Source organism: Oncorhynchus mykiss, chromosome 8 (assembly GCF_013265735.2).
Source record: "Oncorhynchus mykiss isolate Arlee chromosome 8, USDA_OmykA_1.1, whole genome shotgun sequence".
NCBI lineage: Eukaryota > Metazoa > Chordata > Actinopteri > Salmoniformes > Salmonidae > Oncorhynchus > Oncorhynchus mykiss.
Window position 1 is genome coordinate 56275091 of NC_048572.1, and position 26187 is coordinate 56301277.

The 26187-nt window shown below is 43.0% G+C and overlaps 1 protein-coding gene and 1 long non-coding RNA gene across 4 annotated transcripts in view; one reads left to right on the forward strand and one right to left on the reverse strand.

Moving 5' to 3' along the window:
- LOC110530183 (polypyrimidine tract-binding protein 2) lies at positions 1 to 19287 on the reverse strand. The gene is made up of 14 exons (XM_021613049.2): positions 19177 to 19287; positions 18450 to 18480; positions 18307 to 18358; positions 16971 to 17146; positions 14716 to 14859; positions 14258 to 14533; positions 13886 to 14081; positions 11791 to 11868; positions 9213 to 9328; positions 5765 to 5798; positions 5115 to 5207; positions 3558 to 3774; positions 1688 to 1765; positions 1 to 1523 (listed from the first exon to the last, which is right to left on the reverse strand). Exons 1-14 carry the CDS (start codon positions 19182 to 19184, stop codon positions 1394 to 1396), a joined length of 1629 nt encoding a protein of 542 aa, XP_021468724.1. The 5' UTR covers positions 19185 to 19287; the 3' UTR covers positions 1 to 1393.
- The window catches only part of LOC118965531, an 11419-nt gene continuing 3733 nt past the window's right edge, over positions 18502 to 26187 (forward strand). The window contains exon 1 of one of the 3 annotated variants that reach the window (XR_005052916.1): positions 18502 to 18621. This is a non-coding gene — a long non-coding RNA (uncharacterized LOC118965531). Of the gene's footprint in view, positions 18622 to 19197; positions 19353 to 26187 lie in introns of those variants that run through there. The other 2 variants (XR_005052915.1, XR_005052917.1) reach the window with 2 other exon arrangements.

The window sequence follows — 26187 nt, forward strand, 5'->3', positions numbered from 1 at the left end:
GAGGGTGAATAGAGCTACAGGAAAGTTTATTGAGCATGCTACAGATGTAAATCAGAGTAGGTACACACAGCAGGAACCATCAAACATGGACTCACTCGGTAGAAAATGAGCTTTTAATCGTGCCTTTTCCAAACTATATTGATAATTACAATTAAGATGTAAAAACTCAATCCATGTAGAAAATATTGATAACTTTTCCCCACACATTCCAATCTTTTTGTTGTCGTTGTTGCTTCAACTGAAGCTGTGTAGTTTAAGGGTAATTCTTGACCAAAAAACACCACAGAAGATTATTGAAATCAAGGAGAAACATTCTGCGAGGGTTCGACTTTGATTTGTATTGTTCCCCCTCTCAAACACATAATCCACATTTGTTTTTGTAAAATAAGTTTCTTTTAAATTAAATTGTAAAGTAGGACTATAGGCACATTTACTTTGGTCCCAACAGGTAGTCCGTCCTCATGTAAAATCATACTTCACTTTGACCAGTGAACACATTGCCCATCTGGATGTAGGACGCATGCAACAGCAACATTTCTTCACTACTACCATGACCCATTAGTACATGCTCAAAAAGATTCACTGCCATTTTCAATCAAAGAAAGAAAAAAAAAAAAAAAAATGACCAAAAAAGGGGAACATTGACATACGCAAGTAAGGTTTGAAAAACATTTAGACAGCATTTACAGTCAGTAAGGGAACATCTAAGCAGTCATCCTTAGCAGGTGAAGTGTACAATGGCGTCAACAGCCTTTACAGTAATCATTCTCAACCCGGACAAAATGGCCTTGCCTTGACTTGTTTGGGATTAAACAACCCAACCAACTGAATAGAGATGGGCTTCCTTATCTAAGTCCGCTAAATCAGGTTAATCATCAACAAAGCGCAAAAGCAAAACTATTAAATCTACATTTCAAATGGGTGAACATCAAGTAACGTAAAAGGGGAGGGGAAAACAAAACAGAAACCACAACCAAACAGAATGTGCCTAGACCTCTATCACTTTTAGAAACTTAAGGAGGCAAAACGATGAGAATATTTTGCTGAGTAAGGCACATTTTCGCTGATTCATTCTAAGAAAAAGAGGGAATCCAATTCATTCTCGTGAAGAACATAGGGAGGGAGCTTGCCAACCACACAAACTAAGGCGGAGAGGGATAAGGGGACCTAGACAGGTGATGCTTTACGACAATGACATCGTAGAAACTACAGTCACATCTAGAGTGGGGGGCTTTTGATAATCAATATTGTCTAAAAAGGAATGACTGGTTCAAATGTTTTCCCTAGGAGGTGAGTATCATTGTGGTCTCCCCGAGGGGACTGAACAGGTGAGCACCACACATTGAGATTTGTCAGAGAAGGGGTTGGGGTGGGTTGTGATGGCGTGGTTCATCTAGATGGTTGACTTGGAGAAGGAGACCTTCAGGTGGTGGTTGCTGCCCATGTCGTAGTTGTGGAGGTCCATCAAGGCCTGGATGGCCTCCTCGACTGTAGACATCTGGAGTAGCGCCATTTTGTGGCCTCTATATTGGGGGAGAAGAACGTGATCAGATAACCACGATCAAGTCACACACACACACACACAGGTGGTAAAATTATGATGGCATATTCCAAATGGTGTTCCAAGGTCCAGCCTTGGGACTAAATTTGATAAGAAGTTACAGGCAGTTAAAAGATAGTGTCTTACTGGAAAAACTTGAATGCCTTCACAGTGCCACCTGCGTTAGAGAACAGCTGTCTCAGATCCTCCTCAGTCACGTCCTCCCTGTCGAATCCAAAATCAACAGTGTGCGAAACTCAACGCAAGCACATTCAGCCATGTCAATGCAATGATACACTTTAAACTACTTCAATTTACTTGTATTGCAAGACCTAACCAGCACTACAGCCCTCCCTTAAAGGGATACTTCTGGATTTTGGCAATGAGGCCCTTTATCTACTTCCCCAGTCAGATGAACTCGTGGATACCATTTTTAGGTCTCTGTATCCAGTATGCGCTAACTTTAGTTAGCAACATCTTTCAAACTGTACGCAGAGAAATACAAAATGGTACCCACAAGTTCATCAGACTCTGGAAGTAAAGGTCCTCATTGCCAAAACCTCAAAGTATCCCTTTAAATACAGTAGCAAAACTACAAACAAATAACATACTGTGTGTGTGTGTGTATATATATATATATATACACACACACAAAAGTATGTGGACACCCCCTCAAATTAGTGGATTCTGCCATTTCACCCACACCCGTTGTGGACAGGTGCATAAAAATTGAGCACACAGCCATGCTATCTCAATAGACAAACATTGGCAGCAGAAAGGCCTTAATGAAGAGCTCAGTGACTTTCAACGTGGCACCATCATAAGATTCCACCTTTCGAGTAAGTCAGTTAGTCAAATTTCTACCCTGTTAGAGCTGCCCTGGTCAACTGTAAGTGATGTTATTGTGAAGTGGAAATGTCTAGGAGCAACAAAGGCTCAGCTGTAAAGTGGTAGGCCATACAAGCTCTCAGAACGGGACCGCCGAGAGCTAAAGCGCGAAGCGCGTTAAAATTGTGTGTCCTCGGTTGCAACACTTTACCGAGTTCCAAACTGCCTCTGGAAGCAACGCCAGCACAATAACTTTTTCTCGGGAGCTTCATGAAAAGGGTTTCCTTGGCAGACAGCTGCACACAAGCCTAAGATCACCATGTGCAATTCCAAGCGTTGGCTGGAGTGGTGTAACGCTTGCTGCCATTGGACTCTGGAGCATTGGAAACGCTTTCTCTGGAGTGATAAATTACGCTTCACCACCTGGCAGTCCGACGGACGAATCTGGGTTTGGCGGATGCCAGCAGAACGCTACCTGTCCCAATGCATAGTGCCAACTGTAAAGTTTGGTGGGAGAGAAATAATGGTCTGAGGCTGTTTATCATGGTTCGGGCTAGGCCCCTTTGTTCTAGTGAAGGGAAATCTTAACGCTACAGCTTACAATAACATTCTAGACAATTCTGTGCTTCCAACTTTGTGGCAAAGGTTTGGGGAAGGCCCTTTCCTGTTTCAGTATGATAATTCCCCCGTGAACAAAGAGGTCTATACAGAAATGTTGTGTCGAGATAGATGTGGAATAACTTAACTGGATTGCACAGAGCCCTGACCTCAACCACATCGAACACCTTTGGGATGAATTGGAACTCCGACTGCGAGCCAGGTCTAATTGCCCAAAATCAGTGCCCAACCTCAAATGCTCGTGGCTGAATGTAATGAAGTCCCCGCAGCAATGTTTCAACATCTAGTGAAATGCCTTCCCAGAAGAGTGGAGGCTGTTATAGCAGCAAAGGGGGGACCAACTCCATATTAATGTCCAAGATTTTGGAATGAGATGTTTGAAGAGCAGGTGTCCATATACTTTTGGTCATGTAGTGTAACAGAGGCAGCATATAATGAAAACCGTAGTGGTACGAGAACAGAACCTTGAGGAACTCCATAGACCATGCTAATGCACTAGCTAGCACACAACAAACATGAAATGTTAGACAGAATCAAACAAGAATCAAGCCAAACCACAAGACAAACTCACGGGACATTGGAGAGGTGGAGCGTGGCGGACGGAGGGAAGATGTTCTGAAAGTTCTTGGAGCCTGGCTTTTTGAAGCGGTGCAGGGGGGAGTTGGTGAAGTCCTTGGTTAGGCCCTGGTCATCCAGCCCTTCCCTGGGCAGCTGCACAGTCTGGTGCTTGGAGAGCGTCACACGGATTATCTTCCCGTACATCTTCTGGCCGTTCAGGTGGCTCATTGCTGAGGAAAAGCACATAGGAAACATGGTACAGTGACATGTTTCTCATGTGGTTAATGTGGAGATTGTTTCTAATTAATGGCAGAGAACCATGACACGCCGTCTGCTCTTTTATAGTCCTTATTTCAAAATAATGTCAATCACAAGTGCGTAGGTTTAAAAAAAACAGCCTAATAGAAAGGATAGATGCCTGCACACTGTCGAAAAAAGAAAAGAAAAAAACATTTTAACAGTATACAAATGTCTATATCCTTTATATCTACCATGTATTAGAAATGTTAAGAGTTGCTTTAGGATCCACCTAGGAGGACATGTCGAGCTCATTCCACGGAGGGCCGAGTGTTCGCAGGCTTTCGCTCCTCCCTCGTACTTGATTGATTCATTAACTGATTAGTTAGGAACAGGGTTTCCGTCAGGAAAATGTGGCCCCGGACATTTGACCAGCAGGATTTGAATTCACTGGAAATTTGAGAAATGTATCGGATCAATATGCATTGGGTACTTAACCTGATTAGGGGTGCTGCTCAGAATGACAGAAATTAATTACATTTAAATTGTGGAAATTCATTTTAACAGAACATGCAACTCGAAGATGCACGGGATGCAACGGTGTGCGTCCTTACGACATTTCGATGCGCACCTGATAAATTAAATGTGGACCGTTATTCTTCCTCAGACAACAAGATGAGCAAAGACGAGTCATTCTGTGCGAGAAAGAATGACTATTCCTAACAGACTCTGGGACAGTCGTGGGACGATAGATCCAAATTCAAAACAACCAGTAGGCAGGCCTAGGATACATACAAAACAACTTTAAAAAGCTTTGAGGCTGATGCAACAGATCAGAACATTTAGCTTAATGTCTTCACATTATAAGCGCAGGCAATGCGCAAAAAGCAATCGGTTACGCCGCGCAAATGTTCATTCCATAACGCAGTTAGCAGGAAAACACTTGTCAACAGCACACCGCACATGGGAGGGGTTTAATCTGACAGATAAAAATATCTATTCAAAATATTTATTAAAATAAAGGACAAGTAAAGATGCAACAACTAGCACGGGTTACTAATATGACTACCGGACAATGAAAGATTTGAAGGTGATTTGAAAACCAATAGAACATAAGAGAGAGGCTACTGGTTGCAATGGCATATGGAAGTCAATAATTGCCTCCACGATATGGTCGGATTTTGGCTTTATGCTACTTTCAAGCAAGGTAAGACGCCTCATAATATGAAATCAGTTTTTTAAATGACGTGTTTTCAAGATGCATGATGCCTGATGCTCTGAAGCCTGCCAACCGTTGCCTACGCATGTGAAAGGCAAATGGGAACCCACTCACCGAGCTGGGCCTGGTTCCCGTCCGACATCTGGATGAGAGCACTGTCCTTCTTATTGTAGAGGATCTTCACGCGCTGAGCATCACCGTACACCCCTTCATTATAATGATAGGCAGACGGCGGGAGGAAGAGAGAGGAGGAGAGAGCAAAAGGCAGGCAGAGGAGAGGGAGGAGTGAACCATGAAGGACAAAGTTAGTGCTTTAGGGAGTTTAAATATGAGACGTGAAACAGGATGGAGCAATCATCCATATGATTTAAACCAATCAAAAGAGAGTCTTCGAACAATAGCCTTATAACAGAGAGAGAGAGAGAGAGAGAGAGAATAGAGAGAATATGCTGATAAAATCCCTCCAAAAAACAAGCTTGGTGAAATGAAAAATAAAAACATGCCAAATAATCAACCATGCATTAGCGTAATTATTTCATGGAGTGAGATGGAGAGAGATGAGACTAGAGGCCTTGAAGGCCAAAATCTGTACTCAACTGAATCAATATGTGCGATTAAACAAAACGTGAAAGAAAAACATGAAACAGTTACTCAACTATGGAAATACTAACCATAAATCAAATGAGATAGAGAAAACAAAAAACATGGAGTAAAAAGAACAAACAACTAAAAACGGAAAAGGTAGAGTGCTAACGATAACATACCGAAGAGGGTAAACAGACTTTGGGGCGTAACCATCTTTAGAAGGAGAGAAGAGCAAGCAGCGTAAGACAGGTAGAGAGAAGAGTCGGAGGTAGAGCGGAGATGGACAGATCATCCATAACGGAGGGTGGTTTCCCGTAGAATGGTGAGGTGGTCATGGAGCATGGGTTCAAGGCAGTTAATTGGGGAAGTTGGTCCGAGGAGGAACATTTTTGTTCAGGCACAAAGCATGAACGTGTGGAAGGAGGGGGGAGGAAAGGAGGAGGGTGCGGACAGGACACAAAGGGGGAAACACGGAAGGGTGGGAATGAACGAGGGGAAGGGGGGTGGGAGGGGGCAGCAATGCGGAGTAAATCAAAAACAAAGAGTTGGGGTGGGGGACAAAAATAAAAACAGGTCAGTACATTGGAAATGCAGGAGTTTGGTCAGAAAATGGCTGGATTTGGTTTTGCTGTGGGGGGCTTTAATCCCAAACATACAAGGAAATAATAGTGCCAAATGTCAACACCTGAGACCAAAGGGGGAGCAGAGTACATTTACACCCAAGCCTAGTTTGTGGCCAATAGTGATGAGGGGGGGCATGGATTGGGCATGCAGAAGAGTCTCAAGTTAAGGTTTTAGTAACGTAAGTAGGCTTGATAGCATATGAAATGCAGGAATATTGGTTAAAGCGGGTGGCAGGGGCGCTACCCTCTATCAATTTCCAAAGGAGGAGCGTTTGGGGCATGCAGGTAAAGACATGAAAACCACCTTACAAAGTTATGGCATAAACAGAACTTATCATGTTCAAGTCCACAAACCCAGTGTTTGGAGAGAGAAATGATCAGAGAATATTACTTCTGTCGAGAATTTATAGATATAGCATAGATAGAGAGACAGTGGCTGAGAAAATTTGGGGTGGGAGTGGTTGGTACAGCCCCCACAGTTCATACCAACTTGACATAGCTTAGAGAAAGGCATTGGGAGAGAGGAGTGAAGGAGGGGGGGCTTGAAAGAAAAGAACGACAGTTAGGAAGGACTATCACTTGACATGAAAGAGGGAGAAAGGGAGGGAGGGAGGGAGAGAAAGAGAGAAAGAGTTTAGGAGACAGTGGTTAAAATTTGCACAGAATGCATAGCAGATAGAGAGAGAGAGAGAGAGAGAGAGTGAACGGAGCCCTTCCATTCACTAAGACAGAGCCTGAGAAGTAACTGCAGTTCAGTTGACTTAGGCTATGGAGACAAAAAACATATGCAAGCACTGAGGCTAACATAAAATTCACATAAATGAGCACCGATGTGAGAATGCATCATCATCATTATCATCATCCCTCGCATTACATCTCTTGACTGGATGTGCAACCTCGTTCATTCCCACCCTTCGGTCTTTCCTCATGGTGAATGACGCTTGACAGAGAAACACAATCCACTCATCTTGGTACTTACACCCTCAGACTAACCCTTCAATTAAAGCCTGATGTCCTATAGACAGACGGGTTGGTTGTTTAGCAGCGAAACTATGGGGCAAAACAGACAGGGTTGGCTTATCGACTGTTGACATGTTAACTGTTGCCGCCAAATGTTTATTGAAAGCATAAATACCTCATTACCTTTGTTGATTAGCTAGCTAGCAATTTTTAGCCATATTAGCATTGACATGAAATCAGTCAAAAACAAGATCATTAACAGGATACAAGGAGCTGAAACGAGACACCTACGATTCCCCACATGGCTGTTTGTCATTGTTTCTAGCTATCTGACCGTTCAGAATCATACCGTGCGGCTTCTGGACACTGATTCGCACGCATCATTTTCATGACGTTGTAAGCTAACCTGTCTATATAGATGGATTGGTTGCTTAGCAACAGAACAGTGTGCGCAACTATGGGGCAAAACAGACTGGGTTGGTTTACACGGAACCCAAACCGGCTGCACGCGTGTGCCATCATGCATAAATGTATTTTGTCCCCCTACACCAAACGCGATCACGACATGCAGGTTAAAATATCAAAAACAAACTTTGAACCAATTATATTAATTTGGGGACAGGTCAAGAAGCATTAAACATTTATGGCAATTTAGCTAATTAGCTTGCACGTGCTAGCTAATTTGTCCTATTTAGCTAGCTTGCTGTTGCTAGCTCATTTGTCCTGGGATATAAACATTGAGTTGTTATTTTACCTGAAATGCACAAGGTCTTCTACTCCGCCAATTAATCCACACACAAAACGGTCAACCGGATTGTTTCTAGTCATCTCTCTTCCTTCCAGGCCTTTTCCTTCTCTTGACTTTATATTGCGATTGGCAAATTTAATAAATTAGATGAATGAGGTCAGTGGCGGTAATGCGTCTTTCAATCACCCACGTGGGTATAACCAATGAGGAGATGGCACGTGGGTACCTGCTTCTCTAAACCAATGAGGAGATGGGAGAGGCAGAACTTGCAGCACGATCTGCTTCAGAAATAGAACTGACTTCTATTTTAGCCCTTGGCAACGCAGACGCTCGTTGGCGTGCGCGAGCAGTGTTAGTGCAATAATTAAACAGATTTCAAAATGTATTTTGCAACGCTCACGCACGGTGTAGTTATTAGCCTGTTCGATTGTTGACAACATGTAAACTATATTTGTCGCCCATGTCTATTGAAAACAAATACATTTGCACAATGAGCACTTGTCTCAAAACACATTGATAAAGTTGTTGGTTAGCTAGCGAATTATTGCATAGACGTGACGTCTAAACAATATATGCTATCCAAGACGAGCCACTTATTGTCACTGTTGCTAACTATCCGTTCCTCCAGAATCACAACACAGACTTCTGCCCATTGAATCGTGCGCATCGTTTGTGAGGTTTATTTGTTGTCAGCTAACCCGTGTATGTCAGTCTTTATGCAGGGAAAAAAATATATATATATATATATATATATATTTTTTAATCGTTGCAAAATGTGTTTTGCATGGCAAAAATCAGGTCAATTATACTTTTTTTCCAGAAATAGGTTATTAGGGGTCTCTTGACAGTCTTAATCACTTAAAATGTTATGCAAGGAAAACTGGGTCTCCATTTCTAAGGGCTAAACTAGATGTGTGTGCAGCAGAGCTTTATAGAATAACAGTCAAGGAATACTGAGCAACACTGAATATAGTAGTCATTTAAGTCGTAGCCATCTTATAAAATTTATTTTCAGATCTGTGTACTGATCAAGGGGTGTAATAGATAATGCCATGCAGGTATTGAGTACTTGTGCAACTAAATGTGAGGGTGGACTAAATAGCCAAATTGTACAGATGGGGATATTTCCCGCCAGACTTCTGAGCCTTTCCACTCATGAAATAACACCAGTCATACCAACCATAATAAATGTCTGCTCTAAGTCCATGTCAGAAACAATGAACAAGTGTGTAACGCCAGCGAAGCATGAGATCCTCCTGTATGAGGAGAGCGAGAGAAAAGGGGGATGTTACTGACCTCTTCGTTGAGGTTGCTGACCAGGAGCACGCCGCTGCAGCCAGAGTGTCCGGAGAGCGCCACCCTCCCCGCAGCAGCCGCCGCTGCGGCCGCAGCACTCAGAGGACTGATGGCTCCTGGAGGAATGGCCAGAGAGCCAGGCACGTTAACATGGTAAATGGGGACACAAGAGAGCAAGCACAGGCAAAGCACACCACACAACCATCTGCTACAGCAGGGGTTGGTCCAATTTTGATAAACATTGTTCACAACCCCGCCATGTAAATAAATCAATAATAATAATTAAAGAAAAAACTAAAGCAATCAACAGCCAATGTTATCTTTTTTAAATTGGGGCTTTTTTTCTAATCTGAAGGAAGTGTGGTTTGAAATGACTGAAATGCACCAGAAAGGTACTGGGAAGTTTAGAAGATCATCAGGCAATAGGGAATACACCCCCCCCCCCCCCCCCCCCCCCCCCCCCCCTCCTATTGGTAGTAGGAAAACAGGCACCACTGTTTATTACAACCGCATCTAGCGGCTAGTACCAGAGGTTACTGACGTACCGAGGTTCTATGAACCGAGCACTTTGTTTTTGTCGAGTTTCTCTCACGACTCCATTTTCAAACCAGGCGACCCCACGTGGGGTTGCAACCCCTAGTTTGGGAATCGATGCGCTAGTGTGCATTACATGCCCACAGTATCATCAGCTGGGCCGGACACGCTCACAGGAGCACGTGCACTCACACGGAGACACGTGCTCACGCACACACAACCCCCGTCAAAAGATATTCAAGACACACGAAAGGTTAGTCAACTCTAAAGCTAACCTTTCATTATTCCACATGTTCTAAGTCCGTTCATAACGACATCCTTGGTTATTCTCAAGCAACTATCATATACACTGAACAAAAATATGAAAACCCAACATGTAAAAGTGTTGGTCCCATGTTTCATGAGCTGAAATAAAAGAACCCAGAAAATGTCCATACACAAAAAAAATTGTTCTCAAATTATGCACAAATTGGTTTACATCCCTGTTAGTGAGCTTTTCTCCTTTGCCAAAATAATCCATCCACCTGACAGGTGTGGCATATCAAGAAGCTGATTAAAGAGCATGATCATTATACAGGTGCAAATTGTGCGGGGGACAATAAAAATATTTTTTTAAACAAAATAAAATGTGCAGTTTTGTCACACAATACAATGCCACAGATGATGCAAATTGAGGGAGCGTGCAATTGTCATGCAGACACGTCCACCAGAGCTGTTGCCAGATCATTTTATATTAATTTCTCATCCATAAGCCGCCGCCAACGTAGTTTAAGAGAATTTGGCAGTAAGTCCAGCCGGTTTCATAACCGCAGAGCACGTGTAACCATGCCAGCCTAGGACCGAGACATCTGGCTTCTTCACCTGCAGAATCGTCTGAGACCAGCCACCCGGACAGCTGATGATACTGTGGGTTTGCACAATCTAAGAATATCTGCACAAACTGTCAGAAACCATCTCAGGGAAGCTCATCTGCGTATTCGTCGTCCTCAAGAGTCCTGACCTGACTGCAGTTCGGCATCATAACAAACGTCAGCGGGCAAATGCTCACCTTCGATAGCCACTGGCACGCAGGAGACGTGTGGTCTTCACAGACGAATCCTGGTTTCAACTGTACCTGGCAGACAGCGTACCGTGTATGGCGTTGTGTGGGCGAGTGGTTTCAAATCACATACACATATTTAGCAGCGGTTATAGTGGGTGTAGCGAAATGCTTGTTTGCCGATGTCAGCATTGTGAACAGAGTGCCCCATGGTGGCGGTGGGGTTATGGTTTGGGCAGTCAGAAGCTACGGACAACCAACACAATTGCATTTTATCGATGGCAATTTAAATGCAAGGGAGATACCGTGACGAGATCCTGAGACCCATCGTCGTGCCATTCATCCTCCACCATCACCTCATGTTTCAGCATGATAATGCACAGCCCCATGTCACAAGGATCTTTACACAATTCCTGCAAGCTGAAAATGTCCCAGTTCTTCTGGCCTGCATACTCACCAGACATGTCCCCCATTGAGCATGTGTGGGTTGCTCTGGATCGACATGTACGACAGCGTGTTCCAGATCCTGCCAATATCCAGCAACTTCGCACAGCCATTGAAAAGGAGTGGGACAACATTCCACAGGGCACAATCAACAACCTGATCAACTCAAAGGAGATGTGTCACGTTGCATGAGGCATATGGTGGTCACACCAGACACTGACTGGTTCTCTTTTTTTGTTTTTAAAAAGGTATCTGTGACCAACAGATACATAGCTGTATTCCCAAACATATCAAATCCATAGATTAGGACCTAATGAAGTTCTCAATTTCCAAATATATAAACTGTAACTCAGTAAAATCATAAAAATTGTTGCGGTTATATTTTTGTTCAGTGTATTTCAAACAAGTCAAACATGCTAGTAGACATTTTGTCTTCTTCCTTGGTCTGACAGGAGTGGTTGCTATATCACCAGCTATTTCTGTCTCTTTCGCCCCGAGACAAGACACACCAGGTAAGACTTGAGAGTGAAAGAAAGAAAAGATAATGTAAAGCATAGTTACCTCCGCCCTGCGAGTAGGAAAGAGAAGACTGAAACCCTCCACCGCTAGAGTAGGGAGCTACCATTCCTGAGGGGGTACCTACAGAGTGTACAGGAAAAGGCTAAAATATAGACGTTGGGTAGGGCAGGATGAGAGTAGTTATAATGTAGACAAGCTTAAGCAAATCGACAAGGCCCTTTTATGGCTTAGAACAGACTGCTGATAATATAGTGACCCATTTTGTTCTCGTTCCTCCTTTTGTTTGTCACTTCGTGGTGTGTTACTGGACTGGTAGAGATTTCTATTATCCACCTACTAGCTCTACAAAGTATTAGATATGTACAGTTGAAGTTGGACGTTTGCATACACCTTAGCCAAATACAATTAGACTCAATTCTTCACAATTCCTGACATTTAAGCCTAGTAAAAATTCCCTGTCTTAGGTCAGTTAGGATCACCACTTTATTTTAAGAATGTGAAATGTCAGTAATAGGAGAGAGAGAATTATTTATTGCAGCTATTAATTCTTTCATCACATTCCCAGTGGGCCAGAAGTTTACATGCTTTCAAAAACGAATTGAGTGTATTGCCTTTAAATTGTTTAACTTAGGTCAAACGTTTTGGGTAGCCTTCCACAAGCGCCCCACAATAAGTTGGGTGAATTTTGGCCCATTCCTCCTGACAGAGCTGGTGTTACTGAGTCAGGTTTGTAGGTCTCCTTGCACGCACACGCTATTTCACAAATTGTCTATAGGATTGAGGTCAGGGCTTTGTGATGGCCACTCCAATACCTTGACTTTGTTGTCCTTAAGCCATTTTGCCACAACTTTGGAAGTATGCTTGGGGTCATTGTTCATTTGAAGACCCATTTGTGACCAAGCTTTAACTTCCTGACTGATGTCTTGAGATGTTGCTTCAATATATCCACATAATTTTTCTGCCTCATGATGCCATCTATTTTGTGAAGTGCATCAGTCCCTCCTGCAGCAAAGCAACCCCACAACATAATGCTGCCACCCCTGTGCTTCACAGTTGGGATGGTGTTCTTAGGCTTGCAAGCCCCCCCCCCCTTTTCCTCCAAACATAACAATGGTCATTATGGCCAAACAACTCTGTTTTTGTTTCATCAGACCAGAAGACATTTCTCCAAAAAGTACAATCTTTGTCCCCATGTGCAGTTGCAACCCGTAGTCTGGCTTTTTTATGGCGGTTTTTGAGCAATGGCATCTTCCTTGCGGAGCAGCCTTTCAGGTTATGTCGATATAGGACTCGTTTTACTGTGGATATAGATACTTTTGTACCCGTTTCCTCCAGCATCTTCACAAGGTCCTTTGCTGTTGTTCTGGGATTGATTTGCACATTTCCCACCAAAGTGCATTAATCTCTAGGAGACAGAACGAGTCTCCTTCCTGAGCAGTATGACGGCTGCGTGGTCCCATGGTGTTTATGCGTACTATTGTTTGTACAGATGAAAGTGGTGCCTTCAGGCGTTTGGAAATTGCTCCCAAGGATGAACCAGACTTGTGCAGGTCTACAATTTTTTTTCCTGAGGTCTTGGCTGATTTCTTTTGATTTTCCCATGATGTCAAACAGAGGCACTGAGTTTGGAGGTAGGCCTTGAAATACATCCACAGGTACACCTCCATTTGACTCAAATGATGTCAATTAGCCTGTCAGAAGCTTCTAAAGCCATGACATAATTTTCTGGAATTTTCCAAGCTGTTTAAAGGCACAATCAACTTAGTGTATGTAAACTTCAGACCCACTGAAATTGTGATACAGCGAATTATAAGTGAAATAATCTGTATGTAAACAATTGTTGGAAAAATGACTAGTGTCATGCACAAAGTAGACGTCCTAACTGACTTGCCAAAACTATAGTTTGTTAACAAGACATTTGAGGCGTGGTTGAAAAAATGAATTAATGACTCCAACCTAAGTGCATGTAAACTTCCCACTTCAACTGCATATACCCAGCCTCCCATTGAGAGAAAACACTTAGTGGTATTGACTTTTATACAGAGGAGAGAGCTGACCGGACAGGTCTGAAAAAAGAGGAGAGAACAGAGGGAAAGAGAAGAGAGAAGATGGTTGGACAGGTGGAGGCAGGTCTTACCAAGCAGGGAGGAGTCCTTGTTGAGGGCGGCAGCCATGGCAGGGTCTAGGGAGGGCTGGCCATCGCCAGCGGGCAGCTCGGGCCGGGTGTAGTCGCGGCTCTTGTCGTTGTTGTACTTGACATTGAGGTTGACCAGTTTGGAGAAGTCGATCCGCAGTGTGCAGCATGAGTTGTAGATGTTCTGGCCGTCCAGGGACTGGAAAAAGTGATGAATGAAATATAAATAGCTTTTTGTTTTTATAATTTTTGTTTTCAACATTGTGATATTCTGGAGAGAGAGCCCAGGAGACAAACGGAATTGTTATCAACCTTCATTTTAACAGGTAAATTGACTGAGAACTGAATATACTACTTGTTTGAATGCCTGCTCACCAGCCTGGCTTGCTGGGCGTTGACTGGTTCGCTGAACTGAAGCAGGGCCTGGAACTGATTGTTCTTGGTGAACGTGATGATCTTCATGACTGTTCCAAACTTGGAGAAGATCTGCTGGAGGACGTCCAGAGTGACGGGGTAGAACATGTTGTCAATGATTATCCTGAGCACGGGGCTCGGGGCCTGCGCAAGAACACTATCCAGCGCACTGGTGTCAGAGTTGGGAGAGCCACCCTCCTGAACCGCCGACACTGCCTGGAGGACAGCCTGTGCACGCTGGGCGGGTATGTATGAAAGAGAGGAAGAGAGAAAATAAGAAATTAAGATGGCAGTCTGCACTTTTATAGATTTAGTCGCAAATGCCAAGGCTGCCTAGTACAACATTTCTGTGTGTCTACACTAGAGACTCAATACTAGTCATGCACAGGTGTATTTTCTGGGAAAGGACAGAATTTCACCTGGTTGAGAGCACTGTCTGTCTTGAGCTCCTTGTGGTTAGAGAACTGGATGAACACTGGGACGTTGCGGACCTGAGGCGTCACTGCCGTATAGTAGTTCACCATTGTAACGGCCGCCTCCTCTGTACCCAGCTCGAGGAACGCCTTGCACATGGTCAAAGGAAAATTTTAAGAAAGACAAAAGAGGAAACATTTGTTCTATACCCAGTATTAAAATATTAAATTGCTTGGTTAAAAAAAAAAAAAAAAAAAAACCTTAGGGTCAGGAGTTCCTGACCATTTGTCCTGAACAGGGAATGCTCGGGCGAGGTTTAACACAAGAGTCCCACCGTAACGCAGGCGCATTTTGGTCTTTAACTCCTTTTAAACTGTGTGTTTGAGCTACAGATTTAATTGGATTTGTCCATTTCTACTGCATCCGTAGATACCAACTATTAGCCTCTGATTAACGAGGGCTTAGCTAGAGCAGGGTTTGAGAGAAGGTAAGGGGTTATTCTACATAAATCTTAGGACATAGTGTCTATAATGTACTAATCTCACATAGTTGCAGTCAAACTCCACACAGTTGTTACTGAGTAGTTGGATATTCATTTTCCAGTGAGCAAACAATTTCTGTACTTACAGCATTCATATGAATCCATTTCCATCAGTTTTTGATTTGGTGGACCTTATTTGTAAATAAAAGTCATGAATGCAACCGTTTGTCAAAATGTTTTGTGTTCTACTTGTAGCCCTGGTTGTCTTGAAAAGAAAATGGTAAAACAATTGTGAGGCTAAGGGAAACTTCAAAATTGTCAATGAAGCCCTTCATCTAGATGAGTCAGAAACTCATACCATGTTCCCGCTCTGCTTCAGTTTGAAGGAAGTTGCTAACTAGGGTTAGCGCAATTGCTAACTAGGGTTAGCGCAATTGCTAATTAGCAGTAGCGCAAAAGTCATGCTAGCTGTTGCTGTTGACTTCCAGTCATCGTGCTAACATTAGTTAGTTATTGGTACGAGAAACTACCTCGAAACTCCCTTCATACTGGACGCAGACACATACAAATGGTATATACACAAGTTTCTAACTCTGCGGAAGTAGGCAAAGGGCCAAAATCAATGCAAAAAAATCCCTTTTCATTTGGGATCGGCAACAGGCGGACCACAAACCGAAAACCAGCCCCAAGTTTGTTTTGGTTTAAAAAAAACTCAAGACTAAAATCACCAGGAATTCAGCAAAAAATGGGTTCCATTTATGATATCTGTTCACCAAGTTTTCCCATAAAAGTTTAGAAAAAAATATGTGCTCGTGTCTCAATGTATGAAATGATTGTATACTGAACAAAAAATATGAACTAAACATGCTACATTGTAAACGATTTCACTGAATTACAGATCATAGGGAAATTAGTTAATTTAAATAAATACATTAGGCCCTAATCTACAGATTTTACATGACTGGGCAGGGGTGCAGCCATGGGTTGGCACAGGCCCACCCACATGGAAGCCAGGCCCAGCCAATCAGAATTGGTTTTCCCCATAAAAGAGCTTTATTACAGACAGAATTTTCATCAGCTGTCTGGTCTCAGACAATCTTGCAGGATGTGGAGGTCCTGGGCTGGTGTGGTTACACACTGGTGTGGTTACACAGTTGTGAGACCGGTTGGAAGTACTGGCAAATTCTCTAAAACGATGTTGGAGGCAGCTTATGGTAGAGAAATTAAACATTAAATTCTCTGGCTACAACTCTGGTAGACATTCCTGCAGTTAGAAGGCCAATTGCATGCTCCTTCAAAACTTCAGACATCTGTGGCATTGTGTTGTGTGACAAAACTGCAAATTTCAGAGTGGCCTTTTAGTATCCCCAGCACAAGGTGCACCTGTATAATGATTATGCTGTTTAATCAGCTTCTTGATATGCTACACCCGTCAGGTGGATGAATTATCTTGGCAAAAGAGAAATGCTCACTAAACAGGGATGCAATCAAATTTTTGCACCAAATTTGAGAAAAATAAGTTGGAACATTTCTGGGATCTTTTTACATGTTGCGTTCTTATTTTTGTTCTGTATATTTAAAAAAAAAATCTCATTTTTGTGCATAGTTATGGTCAATTTGCAGTGAACAACTTATAATATTATTCCGCACCCCGAACATCCGCTCCATAGTTGCATACCCCTGCTTTTTATGGTAAGGACAAACTCCTGGCCTTAATCATGCCACTACAATAACGGCATAAAAGAAAATACCCAAGACAATTTCCGCCACAAACCTCACCTGATTTTTGCCCTTCAGCATGAGGATATTGGTGACCTTGCCGAACGGTAGGCCCAGGGCGATGACCTCCGTCTCAGACACCTCACTGGGCAGCTTCCGGATGTGGAGCACCCGGGATGGGGGACTCTCCATCCTGTCCTCTACTCTCAGTTTTTTACTGCTGTCATTGCCGTTAGCTGTGAAATCAAGCATCATGCATGAATATATCGCATCAGCTGTCCTCAGCCCTTAAATTGAATTTTTATTTAACTTGCAAGTCAGTTAAGAACAAATACTTTGAATATCTGTAATTTACCATTTATATTTTGAACAACTTTTACTTCACTACATTCCTAAAGAAAATAAATGTACTGCTTACCCCAAACAGTTTCCCAATACCCAGAAGTACTAGTTACATATTGAATGCTTAGCAGGACAGGAAAATTGTGCAATTCACACACTTAAAAAGAGAACATTGCTGGTCATCCCTACTGCCTCTGATCTGGCGGACTCACTAATCACAAATGATTCACTTGTAAATGATGTCTGAGTGTTGGGAGTGTGTCCCTGGCTATCTGTAAATTAAATAAAAACATAGTACCGTGTGGTTTGCTTAATAAGGAATTTGAAATTATTTATACTTTTGATACTTAAATATATTTTACCAATTACATTTTCTTTTGATACTTAAGTATATGTAAAAACAGACTTTTACTCAAGTAGTATATTACTGGGTGACTTCCACTTTTACTCAAGTCATTTTCTATTAAGGTATCTTTATTTCTACTGCAAGTACAGTGGCCTGAACCCAACAATGCAGCAACAATACTAAACATAACATAACATCAAATCATTTCTGGGCAACAAGTGGGGAGGGGGAAACTAGCTGTTATTGGCAGAGCAGTTTGGAACTCTCTTATTAGTTTAACTAATTTACTGCCTCAGGCGGTAAATTTGTATTTACAATGTTGGCCTACCCTGGACGACCCTGGGTCAATTGTGCGCCTGCCTATGGGACTCCCAATTACAGCTGGATGTGATACAGCCTGGATTTGAACCAGGGAGTGCCTTAGACCGCTGCGCCACTCGGGAGCCACTCCATCACACCACAACAGGCTGAAATTTCAGGCGGTCTTTTCAAACAGCTCTTACACAAAAAGGGCATCATAATTTTCACAGTATTATTCCAACCGCAATGTGGAAATATATATGTAAAACACAGGGGAAGGAATCACATTTTTGTTTGCATTGAGCCTTTAAAACATGTCAATGACAATTGACTGGGTAATATGTTAGAATGTGAATGGCTCTAGCTTTACTTTCCTATATGCCTGGGTGGGAGAGAAAAAGTGCTCACCAGTCACAGAGTTAGGGCTGGTGCTGTAGAGATTTAATTCATCTGAGCCTCTCTGTAAAATAAGAATGCATACATTAATATATTTGGTACATCATTTCCCAATTGATGAAAGTGTCCTGTCAGGTGCTAAAGTGCAAACTTACCTTCACGCCAACTGCAACATCAGTGGCAATGCTGAATAAGAAACATGAAAATTAACGGAACAAAAATATATATTGCTAGGGTGTGTGCAATTAATAATCAAGTTAGCTACGCCTACTATCCAACCGGTTTGCTAACGTTATCCATCCAGGCTAAAACCAGCTTCCAGAGTGCGTGAGTTTTGGCTTTCAGTTATATTTAGCTAAATGTGTATTCATCGTATTTACAGGTTGAATATAAAAGCGCATTGCCAATTCTACTTTAGTATATTCGAGTATCAGACCTTGCGGTACACGATAGCTAGTGCCCACCTAACTCATCGGAAGAGACAAAGGAAACCTGCCATTCTACCATAACAAAGCGCAGGGGTGCCTGCACGCCTAGCTAGGTAGTAGCGAACATACTGAGACTAACAACACGACATTGTGAATGGTTAGCCAAACGAACTTGCAGAAATATTGACCCTACTCAATTTTAGCGTAGTCATCACACCTCCTGGGGAGCTAGTTAAACCAATCGACACACGATGTCAAATTCTACTGTACTCGCATTAGCTAGCTAGTGTAATTCTAACAAGATGGGTGGCAGACGGGCACCATGTCCAGAACGAAGGCAAACGTGGCCCAGTGAGTTAGCTAGCTTGCTAACGTTATTGAATAGCTATTTCCATGCAACATTAAAACCTTTAGCGAATCTAATTAAGAGCAACATGCAAACGTGAACACATACCCGTCCATTGCCGAATTAGGTTTATTTTCGTGTATATATTTATTCTTTAAACCTCAGCTCCACTCAGACACACAAGCACGTCAGCAAAATGGTCGCAAATGCTGTCATGAAGTGTGCCGAGAGACGGAAAATGCCGAACAAAACCGAGTTTCCACTTATCTACAGTGCATCAGTGGGTATGGCTTAATTCCACATTTTAAAGATATACTTTCTTTGAATATGAGTTTAGGCAAGTGTTATTGTTTGCTACTTAGCTTTTTAAAAGCATTTTATTGAACAAAACATTCCTGCACTTGCATTTATTGTCATTATAAGGAAAACAAGGGAACAAAATAAGGGAAACAATAGCTTCAGCTGTTAGCTGGCAGGTAGCCTAGTGGTTAGTGTTGGGCTGAATGGTTGCTAGATCGATTCCCCGAGCTAACAACCCCAAGCTGACAAGGTAAAAAAAATGCTGTTCTGCCCCTGAACAAGGCAGTTAACTCACTTTTCCTAGGCTGTCATTGCAAATAAGAATTTGTTCTTAACTGACTTGCCTAGTTAAATAAAACCATCTGCAAAAAACTCAATCACAAGCCACTGGACCTCACTACCAGTACTTATTCATGACGTATGCAACTTCAGATCCTTCATCAATGTACAACTACACTGAACAAAAATATAAGTGTAACATGTAAAGTGGACCCATGTTTCATGAGCTGAAATTGTCCATATACACAATCAATCAAATGTATTTATAATCATTCAAATGTATTTATAAAGCCCTTTTTAAAATTAGCAGATGTCACAAAGTGCTTTACAGAAACCCAGCCTAAAACCCCAAACCGCAAGCAATGCAGGTGTAGAAGCACGGTGGCTAGGGAAAAACTCCCTAGAAAGGAAGAAACCTAGAGAGGATACCAGGCTCCGAGGGGTGGCCAGTCGGGTGGAGATAGTACATGGCCATTAAGGCCAGATTGTTCTTCAAGATGATCAAACGTTCATAGATGATAGTCAAAAACAGTAGGTCTGGACAAGATGGCAAGTCCAGTGAACAGGTTAGGGTTCCATAGCTGTGGGCAGAACAGTTGAAACTGTAGCAACAGCACAACCAGGTGGACTGGGGACAGCCAGGAGTCATCAGACCAGGTAGTCCTGAGGCATGGTCCTGGGGCTCAGATCCTTCGGGAGGGAGAGAGAGAGAATTAGAGGGAGCATACTTAAATTCTCACAGGACACCAGATAAGTGTAAAATGGCGCCGGAGAGGACGGCTGCTGTTTTCACAGGCTTTTAACCAACAATGCTATTTTGTTTGTTTTTTCACCGTTTATATGGTACATAATGTTGCTACTACCATCTATTATGACCGAAAAGAGCTTCTGGAAATCAGAACAGCGATTACTCACCTTGAACTGGACGAAGAATTTCACTTTAATGAGTCGGACGAGAGGGATTGACTTCAGACACCCAAACAGGCCCTCGTCCCAGAAAGAGATGAGACAGAAAAGATATTGCGGAAAGAGATCGGGTTGCCTTGTGTGGCTAATCTGCCCTTGCCATCTGTACTACTGGCCAACGTACAATCGCTGGAAAATAAATGGGACAAACCAAAAGCATGTATATACTACCAAAGGGACATTAAAATCTGTAATATCTTACGTTTCACTGAGTCATGGCTGAACGATGACACTGTATCGGCAGGATAGAACAGCAGCCTCTGGTAAGACAAGGGGTGAGGGTCTATGTATATTTGTAAACTGCTGGTGCACAATATCTAAGGAAGTCTCAAGGTTTTGCTCGCTGGAAGTAGAGTATCTCATGATAAGCTGTAGACCACACTATCTACCTAGAGAGTTGTGTTGGTTAAGGGCTTGTAAGTAAGCATTTCACAGTAAAGTCTACACTTGTTATATTTGGCACACATGGCAAATTAAGTTTGATTTGATTTGAAGTACTTTGAAAGGCTGGTCATGGCTCACATCAAACCCATTATCCAAGAAACCCTAGACCCATTCCAATTTACATACCGCCCCAACAGATCCACAGATGATGCAATCTCTATTGCACTCCACACTGCCCTTTCACACCAGGACAAAAGGAACACCTATGTGAGAATGCTATTCATTGACTACAGCTTAGCGTTCAACACCATAGTGCCCTCAAAGCTCATCACTAAGATAAGAACCCTGGGACTAAACACCTCCTCTCTGCAACTGGATCCAGGACTTTCTGTCGGGCCGCCCCCAGGTGGTAAGGGTAGATAACACATCCACCACGCTGATCTTAACACGGGGGCCCCTCAGGGGTGCGTGCTCAGTTCACTCATGACTGCACGGCCAGGCATGACTCCAACACCATCATTAAGTTTGCTGTTTTAACAACAGTGGTAGGCCTGATCACCAAAAACGACGAGACATCATATAGGGAGGACGTCAAAGACTTGGCCGTGTGGTGCCAGTACAACAACCTCTCCTTCAATGTGATCAAGATTAAGGAGATTATAGTGGACTACAGGAAAAGGAGTCCCGAGCACGCCCCCATTCTCATCGACGGGCTGTAGTGGAGCAGGTTGAGAGATTCAAGTTCCTTGGTGTCCACATCACCAACAAACTAACATGGTCCAAGCACACCAAGACAGTCGTGAGACGGTAGGACAAAACCTATTCCCCCTCAGGAGACTGAAAAGATTTGGCATGGGTCCTCAGATCTTCAAAAGGTTCTACATCTGCACCAGGGAGAGCATCCTGACTGGTTGCATCACTGCCTGGAATGGCAACTACTTCGCCCTCTGACCTCAAGGCACTACAGAGGGTAGTGTGTGCAGCCCAGTACATCACTGGGGCCAAGCTTCCTGCTGTCCAGGAACTCTATGCCAGGCGGTGTCAGAGGAAGGCCCTAAAATTGTCACACACCCCAGTCATAGACTGTTCTCTCTGTTACTGCATGGCAAGCGGTACCGGCACACCAAGTCTAGGTCCAAGAGGCTTCCAAACAGTTTCTACCACCAAGCCATAAGACTGCTGAACATCTAATCAAATCACTACTTGCATTGCCCCCCCCCCCCCTTTTACACGGCTGCTACTATTTTTATAAGTCACTGTTACTCTTTTAAGCCTCGCTATTGTTATTTTACTGCTGCTCTTTATTTGTTACTTTATTTCATTTTTTTGTATTTTTCTTAACTGCATTGTTGGTTAAGGGCTTGTAAGCATTTCACTGTAAGGTCTACTACACCTGTTGTATTCGGCGCACGTGACAAATAAAATGTGATTTGAGGACAGGAGAATTACATCAGATATAAAAGACTGACCCTAGCCCCCCGGCACATAGACTATTGCAGCATAGAGACTGGAAGCTGAGATGGGGGGGGGGGGGGGGGGGGGGTCGGGGGACGATACCCCCGGACAGGGCCAACCAGGCAGGATATAACGTCTGATCACGTCTGTGACTCAACCCGCTCAAGTGACGCACCCATGGAAGAGCACTAGTAAGCCAGTGACTCAGCCCCTGTAATGGGGTCAGAGGCAGTGAATCCCCGTGGAGAGAGGGGAGCCGGCAAGCCAGAGACAGCAAGGGTGGTTCGTCGCTCCAGTGCCTTGCCGTTCACCTTGGCACCCCTGGGCCAGACTACACTCAATCATAGGACCTACTGAAGAGATAAGTCTTCAGTAAAGACTTAAAGGTCAAGACCGAGTCTGCATTTTTCACATGGCTAGGCAGACCATTCCATAAAAATGTAGCTCTATAGGAGAAAGCCCCTGTCTCCAGCTGCTTAGATGTTCTAGAGACAATAAGGAGGCCTGCATCTTGTGACCGTAGAGTATATGTAGGTATGTATGGCAGGACCAAATCGGAGAGATAGGTAGGTAGGAGCAAGCCCATGTAATGGTTTGTAGGTTAGCAGTAAAACCTTAAAATCAGGCCTAGCCTTAACAGGAAGCCAGTGTAGAGAGGTCAGCACTGGAGTAATATGATAATACATTCTAGTCAAGATTCTAGCAGCCGTGTTTAGCAATAATGGAAGTTTATTTAGTGTTTTATCTGGGTAGCCGGAGAGTAGAGCATTGCAGTTGTCTAATCTAGAAGTGACAAAAGCATGGATAAGCTTTTCTGCATCATTTTTGGACAAAAGGTTTATGATTTTTGCAATGTTACAAAGATGGAAAAAAGCTGTTGATATGTTGGTCAAAAGAGAGATCAGGGTCCAGAGTAAATCTGAGGTCCTTCAAAGTTTTATTTGAGACAACTGTACAATCATCAAGATTAATTGTCAGATCCAACAGCAGATATATTTGACATCACAGAGAGGCAGAATGTATAGTGAAAACAAGTGGCCCTAAAATGTAGCCTTGAGGAACGCCAAACGTACAATTGATTTGTCTGAGGACAAACCATCCACAGAGACAAACTGATATCTTTCCAGCAGATAAGATTTAACGAGGCAAGAACTTCTCTGTGTAGACCAATTAGGGTTTCCAATCTCTCCAAAAGAATGTGGTGATCGATTGTGTCAAAAGCAGCACTAAGGTTTAGGAGTACGAGGACAGATGAGCCTTGGTCTGATGCCATTAAAAGGTAATTTACCACTTTAATGAGTGCAGTCTCAGTGCTGTGATGGGGTCTAAAACCAGACTGAAGTGTTTCATATACATTATTTTTCTTCAGGAAGGCAGTAAGTTGCTGCGCAACATCTTTTTCAATTTTGTTCGAGAGGAATGGGAGTTTTGGCTTTTTCAAGAGAGGCTTTATTACTTTTAGTGAGTTCGGTACACATTCGGTGGATAGGGAGCCATTTATTATTTTCAACATAGGAGGGCTAACTACAGGAAGTAGCTATTTCAGTAGTTGGAATAGGGTGCAGTATGCAGCTTTCTGGTTTAGAGGACATTGCTATTTTTATGAATGTGTCAAGATTTTTTTTTTTAAACTGGAGTTTCTCCATTGATCCTAGGTCCTGGCAGTTCTGTTCAGACTCAGGACAACTGAGTTTGGAGAAATACGTAGATTCAAAAAGGAGTCCGTAACTTGCTATCTAAGGAAGTTCATGAATTCATCACTGCTGAAGTGAAAGCCATCCTCTCTTGGGGAATGCTGCTTTTAGTTAGCTTTGCGGCAGTATCAAAAATAGGAATCTAGGAACCTTTGGGTTGTCCAAGAATTTATAGCACAGCTTTTGATGATCCTTGGTTGGGGTCTGAGCAGATTATTTGTTGCGATTTCAAACGTAATAAGATGGTGGTCTGATAGTCCAGGATTATGAGGAAAACATTTAGATCCACGAAAAGCTTATTTCTCTCAAATTTTAAGTTGTTGCCAGATAATTTAATATAAATTTCTCTATCAATGTCGTTTTAGAGAATTTGGCAGTATGTCCAACTGGCCTCACAACCACAGACCACATGTAACCACACCGGCCCAGGACCTTCACGTCTGGCTTATTCACCTGCAGGATCTTCGGAGACCAGCCACCAGTACAGCTGATGAAACTGGGTTTGCACAACTGAAGAATTTCTGAAGAAACTGTCAGAAACCGTCTCAGGGAAGCTCATCTGTGTGCTCCTCATCCTGACTAGGGTCTTGACCTGACTGCAGTTTGGCGTCATATCCGACTTCAGTGGGCAAGTGCTCACCTTGCCACTGGCACGCTGGAGAAGTGTACTCTTCAGGGATTAATAATTTCAACTGGGCAGATGGTGTCATTTGGGACAGCGGTTTGCTGATGTCAACGTTATGAACAAAGTTCCCCATGGTGGCAGTGGGATTATGCTGTGGGCAGGCATAAGCTACGGATAACAAACACAATTGCATTTTAATGATACCATGACGAGATCCTGAGGCCCATTGTCATGCTATTTATCCACCGTTATCACCTCATGTCTCAGCATGATAATGCACGTCCCTATGCTTCTACCCCTAAGCCATAAGACTCCTGAACATCTAATCAAATGGCTACCCAGACTATTTGCATTGCCCCCCCCCCCCCCCCCACCCTTTTACACTGCTGCTACTCTGTTATTATCTATGCATAGCCACTTTAAAACTCTGCCTACATATTACGGCAGGTAGCCTAGTGGTTAGAGCGTTGGGCCAGTAACCGAAAGGTTGCTAGATCGAATCCCCAAGCTGACAAGTTACAAATCTGTCGTTCGGCCCCTGGGCAAGGCAGTTAACTCACTCACTGTTCCTTATTGTAAATAAGAATTTGTTCTTAACTGACTTGCCTAGTTAAATAAAGGTAAAATAAAAATTACCTTGACTAACTAGTGCCCCCGCACATTGACTCTGTCCCGGTACCCCCTGTATATAGCCTTTACTGTTATTTTACTGCTGTTCTTTAATTATTTTTTACTTTTATTTCTTATTTCTTTTTTACTGAATTGTTGGTTAGGGCTTGTAAGTAAGCATTTCACTGTTGTATTCGGTGCATGTGACAAATAACATTCGATTTGATGTCGCAAGGATGTGTACACAGTTCCTGGAAGCTGAAAATGTCCCAGTTCTTCAATAGCTCATAAGACATGTCCCCCATGAGCATGTTTGGGATGCTCTGGATAGATGCGTACGACAGCACGTTCCAGTTCCTGACAATATCCAGCAACTTCGCACAGCCATTGAAGAGGAGTGGGACAACATTCCACAATCAACTGCCTGATCAACTCTATTCGAAGGAGATGTGTCGTGCTGCATGAGGAAAATGGTGGTCACACCAGATAGTGTCTGATTTTCTGATCCATGCCCCTACCTTTTTTTTAAGGTGTCTGTGACCAACAAATGCCTATCTATATTCCCAGTCTTGCGAAATCCATAGTTTAGGTCCAAATGAATTTATTTCAATTGACTGATTTCCTCATATGAACTGTAACTCAGTAAAATCATTGAAATTGTTGCATTTATATTTTTGTTCAGTGTATAATACTTGTTTTTCTTTGGTTGACATTTTCTGGCCATGGGTTCTCTCACCACCCCAGGCCTAGCCCACAATGGTTACAGCAGTGTGTGTGTGTGTGTGTGTGTGTGTGTGTGTGTGTGTA